At 42.6% G+C, this 18,273-nt stretch overlaps 1 protein-coding gene across 1 annotated transcript in view; it reads left to right on the top strand.

Moving 5' to 3' along the window:
- Positions 1–689: 689 nt before the first annotated feature.
- Positions 690–18,273, top strand: part of ZNF292 (zinc finger protein 292) — a 61,084-nt gene continuing 43,500 nt past the window's right edge. The window contains exon 1 of the mRNA XM_080584435.1: positions 690–1,100. Within this exon, the coding sequence (XP_080440561.1) occupies positions 936–1,100 (165 nt within the window). The 5' untranslated portion in view covers positions 690–935. The remainder of the gene's footprint in view (positions 1,101–18,273) is intronic.

The raw sequence follows: 18,273 nt of genomic DNA, 5'->3' as shown, positions 1-18,273 counted from the left end.
TGTCCTGTACAGATGTCCATGGGTGACTAGTGATGGGAGAAGAGGGAATGGCCTCAAGTTGTGATAGGGAAGGTTCAGGTTGGAAATGAGGAGACATTTCTTCTCAGAAAGAGCAGTCAGGCATTGGGATGGGATGCCCAGGGAGGTGGTGGCGTCACCGTCCCTGGGGGTGTTCAAGGAGAGGTTGGACGTGGTGCTTAGGGACATAGTTTAGTGGGTGACATTGGTGGTAAGGGGATGGTTGGACCAGATGATCTTGGACGCCTCTTCCAACCCTAAAGACTCTATGATTCTATAATACATCTACACGAGCTTGGGGACCGCGGATCCATCTTCTTCCCCTTGTGTGACTTAACACCACGAGCACTTCGGGCATACTCAAGAGCGAAGGGTCTCCCCTGGGCTGCCGGGGCAGACGCAGGACCCTCAACACCACCCAGGGGCTCTGAGGACGCACAAAATGGAGGGCACAGCCCCACACAGGACCCGGGTGAAGGAGGAGGAGGAGGAAGAGGGGGAAGAGGCGCCGCCATTTGCCGCCCTTTGCCGCCAAAACCCCTCGGCGGCAGGGCGGGGAGCGGCGTCACGTGGCCGCGCGGCCGTTGGGCGCGTGGCGGCGGCGGCTCCACGTGACCGCGCGGAGGCGGGCAGACGGGCGGGCGGGAGCGCGCGCGCGCGCTCCCCCCTCCTCCCCTCCTCCCCTCCTCCCCTCCCCACCCCTCCCTTCCCCTCTCCCCCCTCCCCCCTCCCCTCCCGGCACGTGACCCCTCCCCGGAACGTGGCATTGTGTAATCACGTGACGCGGAGCTGGGAGCGGGGGGGGGAGTTGCGAAGAGGAGGAGGAGGAGGAGGAGGAGGGGAGCCGGGAAGGCCGAAAAGGGGGGGGGGAGGCGCGCGCGGGGGGGGCTGCGTACGCGACGGAGCGGGGTGCGAAGATGGCGGACGAGGAGGCCGAGCAGGAGAGCGGGCGGCGAGGCGGCGCGGGCCTGCCGGAGCTGCGGCGCCTGCGGGAGCGGCTGCTGGAGCTGGAGACCGGGCTGCGGGAGAGCGGCGAGCCCGCCGTGCAGGCGGCCACCGAGTACTGCCAGCAGCTGTGCCAGGTCAGCGGGGGGCCGCCTCCCTCGCGGCTCCCCTCCGCTGCCAGCCCCCCGCCGGCACGGAGACGGGGAGATGGGGGGGTGGTGGTGGTGGTGGTGGTGGTGGTGGTGGTGGTGGTGGTGGTGGTGGTGGGGTGGGGGGGGGCCCCCGGTGGCGGCGGTTGGCCGGGCTGGGGGCGGTTGGCGCTGCGGGACGGGCTCCCCCCGGGGTTCTCTCCACCCCCCCCCCCCCGGGTTTTCCCCTTGGCCGCCGCTCGCCCCCCTCCCTGCCTCCTTCCCCCTTCCCCCGGCGGTCTGCAGGCCCCTTTGTTGCGCTCCGCGGCTCGGCTTTATCCCAGGGCCCTTTGTTCCCGGCGGCGGACCCAGGGCCCCCCCGCTCCCCGCCGCCCTCCTCCTCCTCCTCCTCCCCCTCCCCGGGGGCCCCTTGTCCTCCTCCTCCCTGCCCTCCTGCTCCCCCCCCGGGTTGGGGTTTCGGGGAGAGGAGACGAGGGGCGCCCCCCCCAGCCTCCTCCTCCTCCTCTCCTTCCCTATCTCGTCCTCCGGCGCGATGCCACCTTGGGCAGGGGGTGGTGGTGGGCTAAACTTGAGCCCCTGGGGATGGGAAAGGTCTCTTGGGCTGCCCCTCGCCCTGTCAGGGGAGCCAGGTCCCGCCTGGGGGAGAAGGCTCCCGGCTTGGAGCCGGGTGAGCACCATTGTGTGTGTGCCTGGGCTGGGCCGGGCCCGGGGCAGGGCCCTCGGCAGGTGCCTCTCCTGAACTGGTGACCCCGCCGAGCATCCCTCGCTGAACAAACTTCATGGCGTTGCCTGCTGTTAGGACAAGCTGCTCCCATTTGGCCATGCGTGTGCTTAAATATCGTCCTCGTTTCTGTTACATATCCTTCTTCAGCCAGCGTTGGGTATGGCACAACCTACACAACAAATTCTCACGTATCTTACTCCTGGAGCACTGAAATTTGCAAAAACTGCTTCAGCTTTAATCTCAATTTTAAGAATCAGCATGTCTGGTAACAGTGATAACATCTATTTACATGTTGCTGCCAACCCCTCATGGACCACAGACAGCTTTCTGAGAGGTGGAATGGCCAGGAGTCAATTCAAAGATCGGTTTTACACCTCCCTTATTTGTGATTTTTTGTCTCTTCTTTTAAAGAGTTTATTCTTGGTGGTAGCCATTGTAGCATGTTCATTTGCATGTCTGTCACTTCTGGATTAAACTGGGCACTACTTTTTGGTAACCAGGGAGATTCACTACTAAATATTTTGAGCATGCACCGTTCTCATATTTTATGTCACACATACAGGAGTTGTGTTTTAGGTTTTCTTTCATCAGAATTTATCACGCTGTACTTGGGTAGAACGCCTGCGTAGAGGCACGGAAACGAGATTGGTTTACGTTGGCTCAGATCGCCGTGTTCTCAGCCTGTTCAATCTTTGTGACTACTTTCTTAAATTCATACGTGGTGAGGTGGAAATCTGGCTTTCCTGCCTCTGGCCCGCTTCTGACTTTTGAATGAGCTGTTCGTGATCTGATGGGGTTGGGTAAGTGGGAATGAGGACTCTGTTCGTGATAGCTACTGGGTAGATCACCAGTGTCAGCAGCAGATTTATCACTTAAATTATGCTTGCATGTGCCTAGTGAATGACATAGTAGTTACTTGATTTTAAAGCTGAGCGAAAACTAATGTTATGGTTATAATTTTAATCTCTGTTAATAGAGGTCCATTGTAAGGCCCAAATTCGTTAATTCTTTCTGAAACTCGCACCTTTTCAGAACAGGTCTTGCCGTACCAAAAAGTTACGTAGGCATTGACTTAGATAAAAATCTATGCTATCTGGAGATGTGTTACCGTCACTTCTATACCAAGGTTAGTGGGAAGGCTGTGTCTGTTTCTGCAGTCTGAAGACTGATGTGTAACACTGAGAGTGGAGACGTGCCAGGCGGTATTGAAAGATCCTGCTTTTCACACTTCAAGCTGAGGTCTAAGCAGATGCTCGATGTAACGAGTAGTAATGCTGTTGGGTGGGGGCTTTTCCTGCTGGTTTAGCAGAGGTGTTTTTGTTTTTTTAATCTGTTCACCTGTGCCGGTAGTGCCAAAATACCTCTTCAGCTTCTTCTATGGTTTTAATCCTTTATTGGGACTAACACAAAATCGCGTTTGTGATCTAGGTAGTAGGCTTAGCTACTGAGCTTGCAGTATGTGACAGAGGTTATAGAAAATTCATATAATGGTAAAAACCATCTCGGAAATCTGTGTTTTAAATAGGTTTAAGGGCATCTGCCCTGATTTCTATAATCAAGTCTTTAAATATATATGCATAAAATAATAATAATTGGACTGTCCATGTGTACAAAACCGAGCATCTTTTTAACATCCAAAGTCTGGAAGTGTTGTGCTGAAGAAGTATTTTAGCGTTTATCTCAGTGTGACTTCACCTGCGCGTTTTGGGGTTGTTTTTCTTTCTTTTCATGCTTAGTTTCCAGGCATGAAATAACTATGCAGAACTTGGAAATCTTGTGTCCTTACTTTATTTTGCCAGGTGTTGACACTGAAGGCCAGCAACCACATAGCTTGTAACCGTAAATTGATTTTTTTTAATTTGTTTGTTTTTTTTAATAAAGTTGGTAGCATAATGTCTGAGAAATAAGCGTATTTTCATACTGGAGGAAGCTAAAGAATCTGCAGTAGAGCACTGAAAGATACTTGGATTCAAAGGCAAATAAGGGATTTAACTATCCTACTCTCATTAAATGAAGTGGGAGATGTACAGCCAAATCCCTTAACTAGTTCTTAGAAATCTATTTAAACTATTTCAACTATTATAACCCAGCATTGTAGATTAGTTGTTGGAAGCACGGAAAAACAAGACCCTTACACTAGAAAACCTTGCGCCTTGACAGAAAATGATGTTATTCCAGAACATTTTTTTCTCTCATAAGAATAAAGTTTACTTTGATGAATTTTATATGAAGCATTCCATTAGCTACAAATATTTGGTTCTGTCTTCACTGCTGACTGCACAGTGAAACATTACAATTATTCTTAAATTTTAAGTGGATTATAGACTGTACCTTGAGCCTCTACCATATCTGCATAATTGTTCTCCTTTGTCAGTATGCGGTAGAGAGCATTACTTTTAGTTGTTATTGAGCCAAAGTCATTGTTACGGATATATGTAAAATGACTTTTTAATTGTGGTTCATGCTCTTGCGTTGCAATTTCGTAATTAGCAAATTCATGGCAAACAGTTATGTTGTCAACAAACAGTGTGTGCAGACTGGGGCAGACAAAACAAGCATCTTCAGCTGTAGCGACTAGAAATTGAGAGTGTGAATTTTGCAAGAATTCGGAATGGTCCAAGAAGGGAGTTGTTCTTGTTGCCATGCCGTAGCTGGTTAGATTCTTTGCAGACTTTGCTCTTCAAGGGTATCTGTTGATTGTATTCAGTTACAGAAGAGTAAAATGATTTTTATCTGTTTTTCCCCTGAGAGCTAGGGGAACGTGATGCCACTGGGCATATTCAATAAGGGCTGCGCTCCTTTCCATTGCTTGCTGACCATGGTAATCTTTATTTTCTTAAATGCCAAATTGGTAACAAAATTTCTTTCCTAGCTAATTAGTTGTGAGGTCTTTGGGGGTACCTCTGCTTACCCTGAGTATCTTTCTGTAGTTGGCGTGTTACATCTTTGATATTATCAGTGTTCCCTCCATTATTATTTTTGACTTCTCATCTGTTTTCTGAATCTGCTTCAGAGTTTCTTTTTCTTTTTGTTTTTCTCTTGCTGTACTTTGTGGTACAAACTCTCCCAAACTATGAGGTGGTCAGGTTTGTTGTACTGATGCGCAAGTTGTCAACAAATTAGTGAGCTATATTAAAACTGTGAAAATAATCTGGGCTGTTGTGCTGTTCTTCCTCAAGAACTCTGCCTGTACTTCTTGCCTCATCTGTTGGTTATCTTGTCACTGGTTTCTGCCTATTATGAGAAAATCATGTGTTAAAATATGCTAGCAAGTAAGTTTAGCCCTTAGCACAACACATTAATATCCTTTTAGTGGAGACGGTTTATTCAGTATTGGCTGTTGAGCTAGAGTCTCCTTAACACTAGTAGCAACACCAAAATGCTGATGGAGAAATTTGGAGGAAAAAAAGGTTTGGGGCTAAATACTGAAACATTTTTTTAAAAAGCTTGTTTTTACCGACGTGACTGCTCCCTGTAAGCATGCAGTGTTTGTTCCTACTTCTTTAAGCTGATATTTATTGTGTTTTGAGGTACTAATGAAGTATTAGTTAGGGACCACTTGCATACTGGCCTACCATAATACCTTAAGGTCCTACCCTACTTCTCCCCCCCTCCGCTCGTGTCTTAACATGCTAGGTTAGGTCTTGATAATGTTGGGAAATACTAATTTGATAATCATTAGCAAAAACTTTATTGCTTTATTGTGTACTGATTACAGGTAATCACCAGTGATTTGTCTGTATTGGAGGTTACTCTGATTTTCTTCTTATGCCCGAATTGTCGTTCAGTTTTTATAGCTCAGACTCTTCACAACGTTACGATGCCGTCACGTTCTTCACTGTTGTCATCTTCCTCGCTTTTAGTGTTTATTATTCTCAGCTTTCTCTTCAGACTCAAAATGACTGAAATCATCTTCAGTTTTGTCCCTAGAAGTTGGAAATAAAGCCTTTCTTAAATCCTTCAGCTACAACTTTTGGATTTATCCAAACCCAGTGTGTCTTAATCTAATGACAAAGGAGTGCTTCAGTAGGCGTCTTTATTTTTCTTGTCAGAGTTAGAGTACAATCCCTTGCAAGGAGTCATTGGATGTATGAAGACCTCAGCAGTCTTTGAAGGACTTGTTAGCTATTTCATCAAGCACCTGCAATTGTGATGTCCTTTCTCCTGATGTGACCATATGATCAGTATTTACTGGCAGTGAAAAATACCATCAGCAAAATTTCAGGTGCTCTTCTAGTACAAGACGTTTCTTCTTTTTCTTTGTAGCATGCCTGGTTGCTTATTCCAGACAACATTCACCAAACTCTTCGTTAAATGCGACGTCCCACCTTGATTTTGCTTGGCTCAACAGCTAATCATGGTCTTTACATGATACAGTCACTTTTTGCGGGAATAAAGTGACTTTTCGGTGAAATCAGGTGATGGATGCTGGCAAGGTAAAGCTCTTCACTTGTAGGCGGAAACCATGAAGGTGCATTATTGCGCATTAACCATCAGTGGCCTAGAGTATTTTTGGTGGAATGGTTTGTGCTCTTGCTATTTCTTGAGCTTTCAGTTTAATGATTTCCTGCGTAATTAGGTGTCTGTCTCTCCTTTTGTGTATGCACAGATTCTATAGCTTTCTTCCATTTTTTCATGTGAAAAGTATTTTCTTTTGAGTCCAGTGAGTGATTTCTGCACTGAGATAACCCTTAAAGGCTTCTGTTTTGATGTTTCCGTCTTTGCGCTTTTGCTTCTACCACGCTGTTTCTTCCTGATCTCACAGTTGATTTTTTTCTTTATGTACAGTACCGCTGTGGGTGTAAGATTCACATCGTGACTTCTAATACTTCTCTGTTTCACAATAGTACCTGTGACCTCTAGGTGATCTGCCATTCAGGAGACACAGCTTCCAGAAATCACAGTGAATCCTCTAACTGGTAGCATATCACACAGATTCCCAAGTGTGCAAAGAAAAGCAGCTGTAAGCACTGCATCACCTTGTTCAGACTTCGAGCTGCTTCAGGCGTGTTTCTGTGCCTTCATCACTATCAGACCTGCCACGTTAAGTCACATACTACCTTACTGACCTGAAAAATAGACACCCCCTGGTTTTTACATTAAACTGTAAGAGTCAAGGCAATTGTCATCTTTTCAGATAAATATGGTGTGCATGCTTATCTGGGCATAATGTGTCTGTGTGTTTAGGAAAAGCACCCTCACAGTTTAGGGTAAGTCTAAGCAATGACCTTAATTGTTCTTAGCTTTTGTCCTCGGTAATGGCAGAACTACTTAGCATTGTGCCAGGTAGGAGCTGTTTTTCATTAGAACTTCTGAGTTCTGTCCAATAAGATTTTTTTTTTAATTAATAAGAACTTTGTGTATCAAAGTAAGTGGATGTGATTGAAATAGTTAATTTTTTCTACCTGTGAATCTCTTTGAAAATCAGAATCACATTGATTTGCTTTTCTACTCATGCTAAGCTTTCTGCTGTGCTGTCAGTCCTTTTCTCTATCTTGATGATGATTTCAGTCAAATATGTTTGAGCATAAAGGTCTGAGATGTGATACACATGGACTTCTTGGGATAGCTAACGTGTTCAGGTGGTACGTTCAGTTTAATGTGTATTTCACTCACTTCTTAACTTATATGTGATATAGCTCACGTCTAATCACCTTATTAAATGTATTTTTCTGTAGTTTATTTGAATTATTACCCAGGTACTTATTAGCTTACTTGGACAGCTAGAACTTGAGCAGTTAGTTTTAGATGTGTGTGTGCTTTATAAACTGTGTATGAAAATAGCCAAATCTTTAATAACGGCCTTCTAATAGTGTTGTTGGGCAGGTGAGAGGGACTCTACCTCAAAACTGCCACTAACATGAGTTTAAGATCTACTGCAATAGGAATTGTATTTTCAGTATTGTTTCTTTTAATTGCTGTCAGTGTAAAAATAACAATTTATTCAAAACAAGGAATAAAAATTTCTTCTTTACTAAAAACTCTTTGAATAAAGGTAGAAGTTGAGTCAAAAACGGTCATGATAATGCTGTGTTTCAATTTCAAAAACTCTCCTTTTGAAATAGCAGGGTTTGGCAACGTATTCCCCATACGGAACATGCATCTGGAAGAGGTCTCAGTCATGTAGACTGTGATTCAAAGGCAGGGTTAGTTTTCGGTGTAAATACTATAAATGCTTGTTTAACCTTTTCTCAGAAAATTCTGGTAAGAAAGATTCCCAAAACTCTATAGATGGTATGTTTTGGTTCAGTTATGCTTGTCTGTAAAGGTTTTGTTTCCCTTGCTTCCTAACTTAATCTCTAATCTCTTGGGGGAATTTAATACTATTATGATTTATCCTATCCCTGATAGACATGGAAAGTAGCATATTCCTTTCCTGATGGATGCACCATTTATGTTTTCAAAGCTATTTATCAGTCCTTCTCCAGTCATCACAGTTCTGAACAAACAATTCAGTAAGAAGGTGACGATCCATGTGAGGCTGCCTCGTAGTTACCCTGATGCAGAATTTTTGCTGGATTAAAGTTATGGGATGTTTTTACTGAAGTTAAGGAAGTCCTTCCTATCAGCAAGCTACCATTTCTCTAAGAGGAAATACTTTCAACCAAAAATTAATACTTGCTGGGTATGAAGTGTAGATTAGCTAGTTTTGTTCCATAGTGTCTTTGACTCTTATTGATCCTACAAAGATGGGGAGATAAAAATTAGGGATCTTGCTTTACCTAACCCTTCAGCTATTTAAAAATAAAAATCTGAAGACCTTACTGTAGACTTCAATTTAACCATAATAGTTGGCAGCATTTGCATACATACTACTATAATTGAACATATTAGGTACTTTCTGTACTGGCAAATATATTTCTGCTATTAGTTTTTTTCCCCACAAATCCAAACTTTTACCCCACTTTTGAGGCAATATCAATAATGTTTAGGTTGCTTTGTAAAAGGGCAATTATCTAAGCTTCACTGGTTAGAAAACACAAAATAGCGAATATGGAATATCTTTATTGTGCAGGACTGTACAAGGAGTATATTTTTGGTAATATTCGTGTTCAGTAAGTCATCTCATTGTATCAAAACGTTCATGTTGTGTCTCTTGGTTTCTTGTAAGGAAGGCGTGTATCTCTTTGTGCAGGACATTTTCTCTTAAACTTTTTGTTATTTTGTTAGGGAATGAACAGCTCATGACTGTAAAACTTCACGGAAAGCAGCAAAAAACGCTCTTTTGGAGAATCTTTGCTTCCATTGTGACTGACTAACAAGGAGTTTCATGTGGCCTTTTCCACTTGCTTTGCCATTTAAATGATATATATGGTGTGTATATATATATTTACTCAAGACTTTATACATACATGGTCTATATTGTAGGTGATTCTCTGTAAGACTTCACTAAATTAGGGATCAAACTGGTACCACTAGTAGGAGGCAGCAAGGTGTTGTTTCTTAAGTGTTACACAAGCCATAGATGCTATTTCAAATTTGTGTATGTACGGAGCATATCGTCAGGAAATAGTGCTCCAGGCATTGATTTTATATCCTTTTTATTATTATTATTCTAGTACTGTTTATAAAGGCCTCTGTGTAAATCCTTGAGCAGTTACAGTACAGCGTCTTATAATGCTTCAGTTTTTGTGAGGGAAGCTGGCATGACGTTCTTGTGTCATCGGCTTCTCTTAAATAGAGGTTTATAATGACTTGGAAATTTAATAGGTAAAAATGTGGGTTAGAACTACCTTGTAAAATAGTATTCCCTGTTTATTAGGTCTGTGCCTCTGTATATGTTAAGAACTTAATGTGTTTTAAGAAGCATGCAGGTGTTTTTCTGAGGTGTGGAACACTATTTTTTCCTATTCTATTTGCCTTTCCAAATATGCATTAAAGAAAACTCTGTGGTATTGCTTCTGGGATCTTTCATCTCTAAGGATGAACTGCACTGCTTTCATTTGGGAAGAGTTAATCTAATAATACCTAGTACTCGGCAGAACAAAGGCACTCGTAAAGAAAGGCATATGTGACATCAAAAAGGTGACGGGACTTTATACAATTATTCCATGACAATAAGCCTGATCCAGTAGGAAATTGGACTAAACCTGCAAAAACACCGTGGCTGTAAATTTTACAGGTTTATTCCAATCAATTTTTTTCTTCATCTTCTCTTCTATAGCAGTTATGTAGTCTTGTAGCACGTAATATTTCTGGGTTGATGATTCCCTGTCTGCAGCTATTTATTCTGGTGAGCAGGTAAATCACGTTTGATATTTATGCGTCCAATGCGCTGAATACCACTTTGATGAATCAGTGAAGTACGTTCAGTGACCAGGCATTAAATCAAATTATGAACAAGGAGTTCCTCTGTCCTGTGATCACTGTTTGCCTCAGGAATTTGTGATAGTACACTATTTTGTAACAGAACAAACACAAGGAAGAGGATAAGAGGAGAAAATATTTAGAACCCCAGAAGACAAAATCTGAGCTTCTTTCTTTTATCAGTGGAGGGCAATAGTTATGAAGAGAACGGCTGGGATAAAAATCCATGTGAATACATAATAGTGAAGATGAAAAAATGTACGTCTCCACATCCTGCAGCCCTGGAACTTGCGTACCGATCTAGTTGAAACTGGCATGGCAATTAAATCCTGCTTCTGGATACCCAGGCAGACTTTACAAACCCTATCGGTGTGATGGCAGGAGCTCCCAGTTCTGCGATGGGCTGTTAACGGGGGAGAGCATAATCTTGGCTCCTCTCTTTCCTCACACATGGACGTAGTGGCTGCACCTTGACACTGCTGTAAGGACACACTTGATTATTAGACTCCCTGTGAATCAGGCAGACATTGCCTTGTTCTTGCACAGGAAATTTAGATCAGATGGAAGCATCCTCTGGGATGCCAGTTTGGCTGTATTAAACAGGCAAGCTAAAATAACAAGTAACCTTTCTGCTGAGGAGGAGATCATCAATTAGGTTCTCATCAGAATTAAAAAAAAGGTTTGAAATAGTCCTGGAAGAAGTTGCATGCAGTTGATAGATGGCTAATGCAAATATGTTAAGCAGATGAACTACAGAAATATTTGTAGCATCTCGTTTTACTTGACCCAAGAGAACAGGTTCAAGTCATCTATATTCCAGGAAATGCACATATTTTCAGATTAGTAATAGTTATTTTTGGCTGTCTTCCTATTTTTAATCTGCCCATATGCCAGTCTGATAATTAAAAGAATAGGTAAATTACATTTCCTGGCAGTGGATAAAAGTTTACTGTAATGAACATCCCACCACATTCCTGAAATGCCTGTTTAATAGCCAACTGCTGAATATTGTTGTTAACTAAACACACCAAAACATGAAGGTTGGGAGGACAACATTAATCTGAGGCCTGAATGAGAACTCGAGTAGAGAGAAATGTAGCCTGGGACTATTGTAACTTCACTCCTTATGTAAGGACAGAAGAAGGAAATCATAACTGCTGACAAGATCAGAAAGAGCATATTGAATGCAAAATGCTAAAAGATTAAAGGCAAGCTTAAAGAAGGATAATTTCTGCTTTCTGCTACTGTGTGTGACAAAGGATGAGACTTAATGAAGTCATTTCCTGGTATTTTAAGTAATTACCTTTTTTTTGAAACAGTTTATGGATGTAAGCAGAGACTGTCCATTCATTTTGTAGGTAATTCTAGTCTGCTTTTAAAACTAGCTGGATTTCAAATCATAATCAAAATAGTGACTAAAAATTAATGGGAAGAAAGGCACCTTTTATTTTGCCTCTCAATAATTAGCAGTCTGAGCTCATGAAGTATGTGCAGCATGTCCTGATGAAAAACATACAGCGTGCTTGCTCCTTTGACGTATATCTGGGGAGAAAAGCATCTCTCTATCAATTAACAGCAAGTTCCATGTTTGCTAATTAACTTTCCAGAGAGAGTCATCTCCGTTCCTCGCTGTCTTTATTTGTGATATTTTCTTGGTGATGGTAGGCGACGTAATTATGGCTCTGAGAGTTGTAGCAGCCTTGAGCCCCTCAAGCCTTTCTTCTGTTTCTGCACCTGTAGCAGCTGAGGTGCTTCTGTCAGCCCCTGCTCCGGTGCAGACTCTGCAGTAGAAATGTAAATATGTCGTTGGGTGGCATTCCTGTATCTATCTTGGTTTAGCATCGGTAATTTGGGGACAGTGGTACTTTGCTGCTATTGAAAGTTGCATGCATTGGAAAACACACCTGGATATGTTTTCCTTTGTTACGGCAATTACTTTACCTGCACAGTGAAGTAGAAATAGGTGGGTAAGAGGCCTGGTTAACCGCATATGCTTGCGCACTGAAGACTTAGGGCACTAGTGTCCTTACAAATTGACTTGTAAGAAGAATTTAAAATCTAAGTTAATCTTAGTATGAGTTTCTTTGTCAATCATCATTACGTGGATTCTTCCTGCAATTAGTCTTAAGTCACTTTAATGTAGATGTGCAACCGTGAGATGTGAGTTATAATCACGTACTTGTAAAGAACCACCAAGATCATTAAATAACGCCTTACATGATGTAAACAAATGTAGGGAAAGGAAGAGGGAGTTCAAATAACCATTGTAGTCCTGCATCTTCAGGAGTAATGAAAGCTGTTTAGTTAGTACATGATCATGGTAACTAGAGCTGTGGTGAGATTTATAAAAGACTTCCATGAAGAAGACCTAAGTAGACCCTTATCTGTGAGAATGTTCTTAGGCAAGGGCAAAAAAACAAAAGTAGCTCATGACAGTTATCATTATTGTGTAGACAACACCAAGCTGCGTGGTGCGGCCGGCACGCAGGAGGGAAGGGATGCCATCCTGAGGGACCTGGGCAGGCCTTAGGGGTGGGCCTGTGAGAGTCTCATGAGGTTCAACAAGGTCAGGTGCAAGGTTCTGCACCTGGGCTGGGGCAATCCCAAGCACAAATACAGGCTGGGCACAGAATGGATTGAGAGCGACTCTGAGGAGAAAAACCTGGGGGTGTTGGTTGATGAGAAGCTCTCCAGGAGCCGTCAATGTGCGCTTGCAGCCCAGAAAGCCAACCGTATGATGGGCTGCATCAAAAGCAGGGTGGCTAGCTGGGCAAGGGAGGGCCATGAGGGATCAAGGGGCTGGAGCACCTCTCCTATGAGAGGCTGAGGGAGTTGGGGTTGTTCAGCCTGGGGAAGAGAAGGCTCCAGCGAGGCCTATGTAAGTAGCTTTCTAGTATGTAAAGGGGGTCCTACAGTAGAGATGGGGAGGGACTCTGTCAGGGCATAGAGTGATAGGTCAAGGGGTAATGGCTTTAAAATAAAAGAGGGTAGGTTTAGATTAGATACAAGGAAGAAGCTCTTTACTGTGAGGGTGGTGAGGCCCTCTCCAGAGAAGCTGTGGATGCCCCATCCCTGGAGGTGCTCAAGGCCAGGCTGGATGGGGCTTTGGGCAACCTGGTCTGGTGGGAGGTGTCCCTGCCCATGGCAGGGGGTGGAACTGGGTGGGCTTTAAGGTCCCTTCCAACCTCATGATGATTCTGTGATTGACTTTTTATCTTTTTCCTCAATTTCCATGTTTTTTAATTTTCATGGGATGATATTCAAGAAACTTATTTTGTATAATAAACTACTATATATGTTGGATTTATGTATACATTATATACAATACATATTTTGTACAAAAGGATGTATGAACATGTAGGGATTGAAGACAATGAGAAGGTAAATCATTCATTGCAGGGTAATTGATAAACTTTACTGGATTTCAGATATATTCTAATTCTCTTCATTACATCAAAATTAATTAGAAATTAGTATTAGTTCTTTAGCAGTTACCTTTTCCTGGAAAAGTTATTTCTCTGAACTAACTTACTGTTGTCTTTGAAAATCTCCAGAAGGATAGCTTTCCTTCAGTATGGGTGTACAAATGAGTTACTGTGAGATAAGCATACAGGACGTGATTTCCTGCTGTTTCTGTGCATCTCCTTTTCCCTTTATGGTAAGGCTTAAGCATAAACCTGAGGTCTGCGTCTTCATATTTTTGCAGTTCTGTAGCAAGAAAATTGTGCCATTGTAATGCATTGTATTCTTTGTGTTCTGGTGTGATAGACAACACTTCATCTTTATGTGGTTGTTCTGAAAACTCAGACTAAAGAAAAAATGAAGAGGGTGGTGTGAGAACAGAATGCTTAGCTAAAATGTATATATTGTATATTGCCTGAGGCTTGCAGATGTATGGAATTCTGCAATGCTGTTTTGCAGATTACCTTTAAAACTGTTCAGAAAACTGTAAATAGAAAGTGTTTGAGCTAACACCTAAACATATCAGTTCTTCAGAAGTGATAGGCATTTACAGCAGAGCGTGGATACCTGTGTGTCCAGGTACAGCAGATACCATAATAAATTTCAGTGCCCTCACGCATGTGGTACTTCACACTGAGTACAGAACAGACTGCTTGTATTCCAGAGGAAGGAGAAACATTAATAGAGGCAAGGGTATATAAACGTATTCATACACCAACAAAAATGTTTTTGTGAACATCTATGTTCAGTAGATGAATGAGAAGGTAAATGGTTGAAAGCACGGTTTTCAGATAATGTAGCATATCCATAGAAGTTGCGTGTACCGAAATACTGAGCGCCTATATGTTAGTGCTATGGGTCAGACCAGAACTTTTTTTGAAAGCAGTGATCTCGTCACCCCTGCTTACCATACATCATTTCACAGTATGGAGCATTTTGGCAGTGTGGAAATTGGCTGCATTGGGGGTGAAGCTAAACCAGGAGCTGTGCCTCAGAAGTGATTGCGGGTGGTCTAATTCAGCCAGTACTAGGTTATCTGGCTACTGGAACCGGCTGAAAGCTGGCCCCAGGTGGGACCTCTGGTGCTGCTGTCGGAGTCCAGTGCTCTCTGACCAGGTTCTTTCAGGTGTCCTGCGCATGGAAGGTGTAACGTTTAATATCAGATGTACTTATTGGAAGATACATGATGTTACACGGGATTTTGATTTAGAAAAGTGATACAACAGTGCACTGAAATAACTATACAAACACAGTACAGCAACTGCAGTAGATGGTAGGATCACAAAATGAGTGTGCCCGTTACTGGTCTCCCTGTGCTTCACAGTCACAATTCTGGGTGTCCCCAGATGCTGGGGAGGAGTGTGTGGGTTGAAGCCAGCTCAAGCCCACTGCTCTGTTCAGCACTCTTCTAGTTGTTCAGACATTATACTGTACTTTGGGCTGAGTCGTGTGTTCTCTCCCCCTGCCACCCTGGCTAACTCAGGGAGACATTCACACTTTCTTAATGAACTTAGGGAGAAAGATTTATTCCGCCAGTTGGTCCACTCAACTCTTCATAGCTGTTTATCTAAAACCAAGGCCACTCTCCAGTCCCCCTTGTGCTGAGGTAAAATCAGCTTCTTTGCAGCAGCTGTGGTCAGTCACACCCGGCGTTATTCCCTGAGCTGCACAGGTACATCCTCCTTGCCCATCTCCGCTGAGCCTTTTTCTGTCGTAGGGGTTTATTGGTCAGTCGCGTTCCACCCCGAGGGGCTTAGTCAGGCCCAGGCGGATATGTTGTGGACTCAGCACCAGCTCTTCTGCTGTATGGATCCACCTTTATTGCAGTGCATTGTGCTGTAGTCACTGTGAGCTCTTTATGGACCAGGAGTTACCTGCAAACTCACATGGTGTGTAGTTTTAAATTTTTTGCTGTTAATCTGCATCTCTGAATGAGTCTCTCTTGGCTTTGCTGAGTAGTGTTTGGATTCGCTAATTCAGTGCTTGGTAATCTTGACTTTGCTCTGCTTTTAACTGCAGGATAGAGCAGGTGATGGTGTAAGGATGGGGGTGTAGAGCAGCTGGAATTTCTTGTTTGAAGGAAAAGGTAAAAACAGGGAGGGCTGGAACTGCTGTCTTTCAGCGGAGAAGAGGAATAATAATGGGAAAAAAATTGGATAGTTCTGCACTCTGCCTGCAGGAACTGAGAATGAAAATAATTGCTTAAATGCAATCTTGTAGTAAGTGATAGAATTGAGAGTCTGGCTTCAGCCCTCCCTTCTGGGCACAAGTCAGTATCTCCATTAGAATTAAAGCAACATCAGCTGACTCTTCAGCCAAAGACATCTTGACTTTCTAGAGCTGTGCTTTGCTGAACAACTTCATTGTAAAACAATTCAAAAGAAGCATTCAAAATAAAAATAGTACACCAGCAACTTAATTCTGAAAGGTTTTGAAAACTAAAACTGAGTAAAAATTGGAACTGATGTTCTTTCATCATGTGTTAATCCTAACCATAATTTAGATAGTACCTGCACAGTAGAAGAGGTGATTGTATTTGATTATGCAATCCTTTATTTTATAAATGCAGTCTTACGTTCCATGCCTGCTGAAGTTTTGTTGTTCTCTTCTGGATTATATGGCATGATAATACCAAACAGGTAAGAGCTAATTCTCTCACAGTGTTTGTGTAGCTACAAAATTAAGATAACAGTGGTAATCATTGGTAAACAAATACAGAATCAAAGTTAACTGGTATCAATTTCCATAATTAAACTGGTTTGGAAATGAATTAAAGTACAGCTCTGTGTTGACCTGTTGTAAAAAAAAAAAACAACCTCTCCGTGCGCAGATCTAAGTAATGAAATCAAAAACTAATTTTGTTGACTTCTTGATATGATCTGGTTCTTTATTTCATCATATCTGTGAGGGCAGGGTCATATCAGAGGTTTCTGTTCTGTCTGAAGCTTTTGTGAATGTCTGTGGCTTTCTGTCTAATTTTTGTTCTAGGCTTAGAATCCCTTTGCATATAAAGCATGCCAACTGAAAAAGCAAAAGGAGAACAGGCTGTTTGTGTGAGCTTTTGTGTTGGAGGCAAATGTGAAATGAAAGGAAAGGTGGATTACAGTGATGGTGGTAGGGAAAAAATACCTTGATCCTGCGGGTTGATGTGTAACAGATGTGATATGTAGGCAAGATAATGTAGAGGTGTAGTTTGCTCTTTAAAACTCCTTGAAAGTCATCTCAGTCACAGTACTTGTTTAAATGTCTTCAATACTGAAGTCTCACAGGAAATCTGAGGTAGACTTTGTTTAAGTTAGATATTTTATTAAGTTTTCTTTAACATGTGGAACTAGTTCAAGAACTATTCAAATTTCTCCTTGAATATTCCATTTGACTGACACTTCAGTAGTCCGTCCTCATGCAATGTGGACATTAATGCTTGTTGCATCCCAGTTATTCCTTTGCTGCCTCTAGCTTCCTTCTTGTAGCAGCAAACCCAAATGAATGCATGGGATCCGTAACTGAAGAATGCTTTTAAAAGCATCAACTTCTTCTGTTTATCCAAAGTTGCAAATTATAGACAAGCACTTACCAAGACTCCTTATACATGATGAAAGGTTTGTTCTCCATCTTCTGGTAAAACACTGAACAACAAGGAGGAGAGAAAGCAGTTCACAAAAAAGGTGGTCTTCAGCTTTAAGGAGCTGTACATCATTGAGGCTGAGAGTGATGATGTTTAAACACCTATAAAGATTGTTCTGTTGTCCCTTTAGGTGTAACTTTGCTGTGGGACTAAACAAAGAGGTCAGCTGGTACAACTGGTGCATCAGTACCAAAGCCTTTTGACTCCAGAGCCTCTGGACTCTTGCCCAAAGTCCAACTTTGTTCATAAACTATGGTAAGCTGCACCTTAAAAGTAGGCTATTACCAGCTTTCCAGGAACAATGCTGTCTCCATCACATGCGCAGTTCTTTGATGGATGTGATAGCCAGTGAGGTTGTGCTTCAGTCTAGACACAGTTTTACTCTGAAGAACACAGCCCTCAAAAAAGATTTTCATTTGAATGGGGTGAATGTCTAGCTTCAGCCCAAGAACCAGCAAGACGATACCAGCCCAAAAAAGTTTTTATCCCACTGTTGAATTAGACATCAGCGACATCAAGATTGTATACCTACCTACTCGATCAGAATGCGGATCAATTCAGATGCAATTATGCTCCTCATGTTTTATCACCTAGGTTCAGGGGCTCTGTCGGGAATTAGGCTGTCTTGCAATTTGTAGCATTTGACTGCTCTCCGGTACCCTTGCTCTGATGCTGTTCAAGGACTTGTCACCTCTGCCTGTGCATTGAGAAATTCCCTCTTGAAGAGGGAAGAAAAAACATCCTTGAAAAGAATAGAGAGCGTTTCCTCCTGGTGTATTTATTCCCATAAAGAGGAGTCTTTCTTACAATAAACATTCAGTGTTTTTCCACTCCTTTGATAAAGGCATTTTATTTCTCACCATGTTGCTCTGTCCCTGATCTAAGCAATAGGTTTGTTGCGTATAATAGCTTTATTTTCATATTGCTGTTCACACGCTATATAATAGTTTGAAATATTCCAACTCATCGATCTGTGAAGTACTTTGGGTTTATATGGATTTCCTGTAGGTGTTGTGCTGATGAATCTATCAGTATTAAAAAGC

This window comes from Anser brachyrhynchus (assembly GCF_964034855.1).
Source record: "Anser brachyrhynchus genome assembly, chromosome: 3".
Lineage (NCBI taxonomy): Eukaryota > Metazoa > Chordata > Aves > Anseriformes > Anatidae > Anser > Anser brachyrhynchus.
This window is presented reverse-complemented; position numbering and strand designations above follow the sequence as displayed.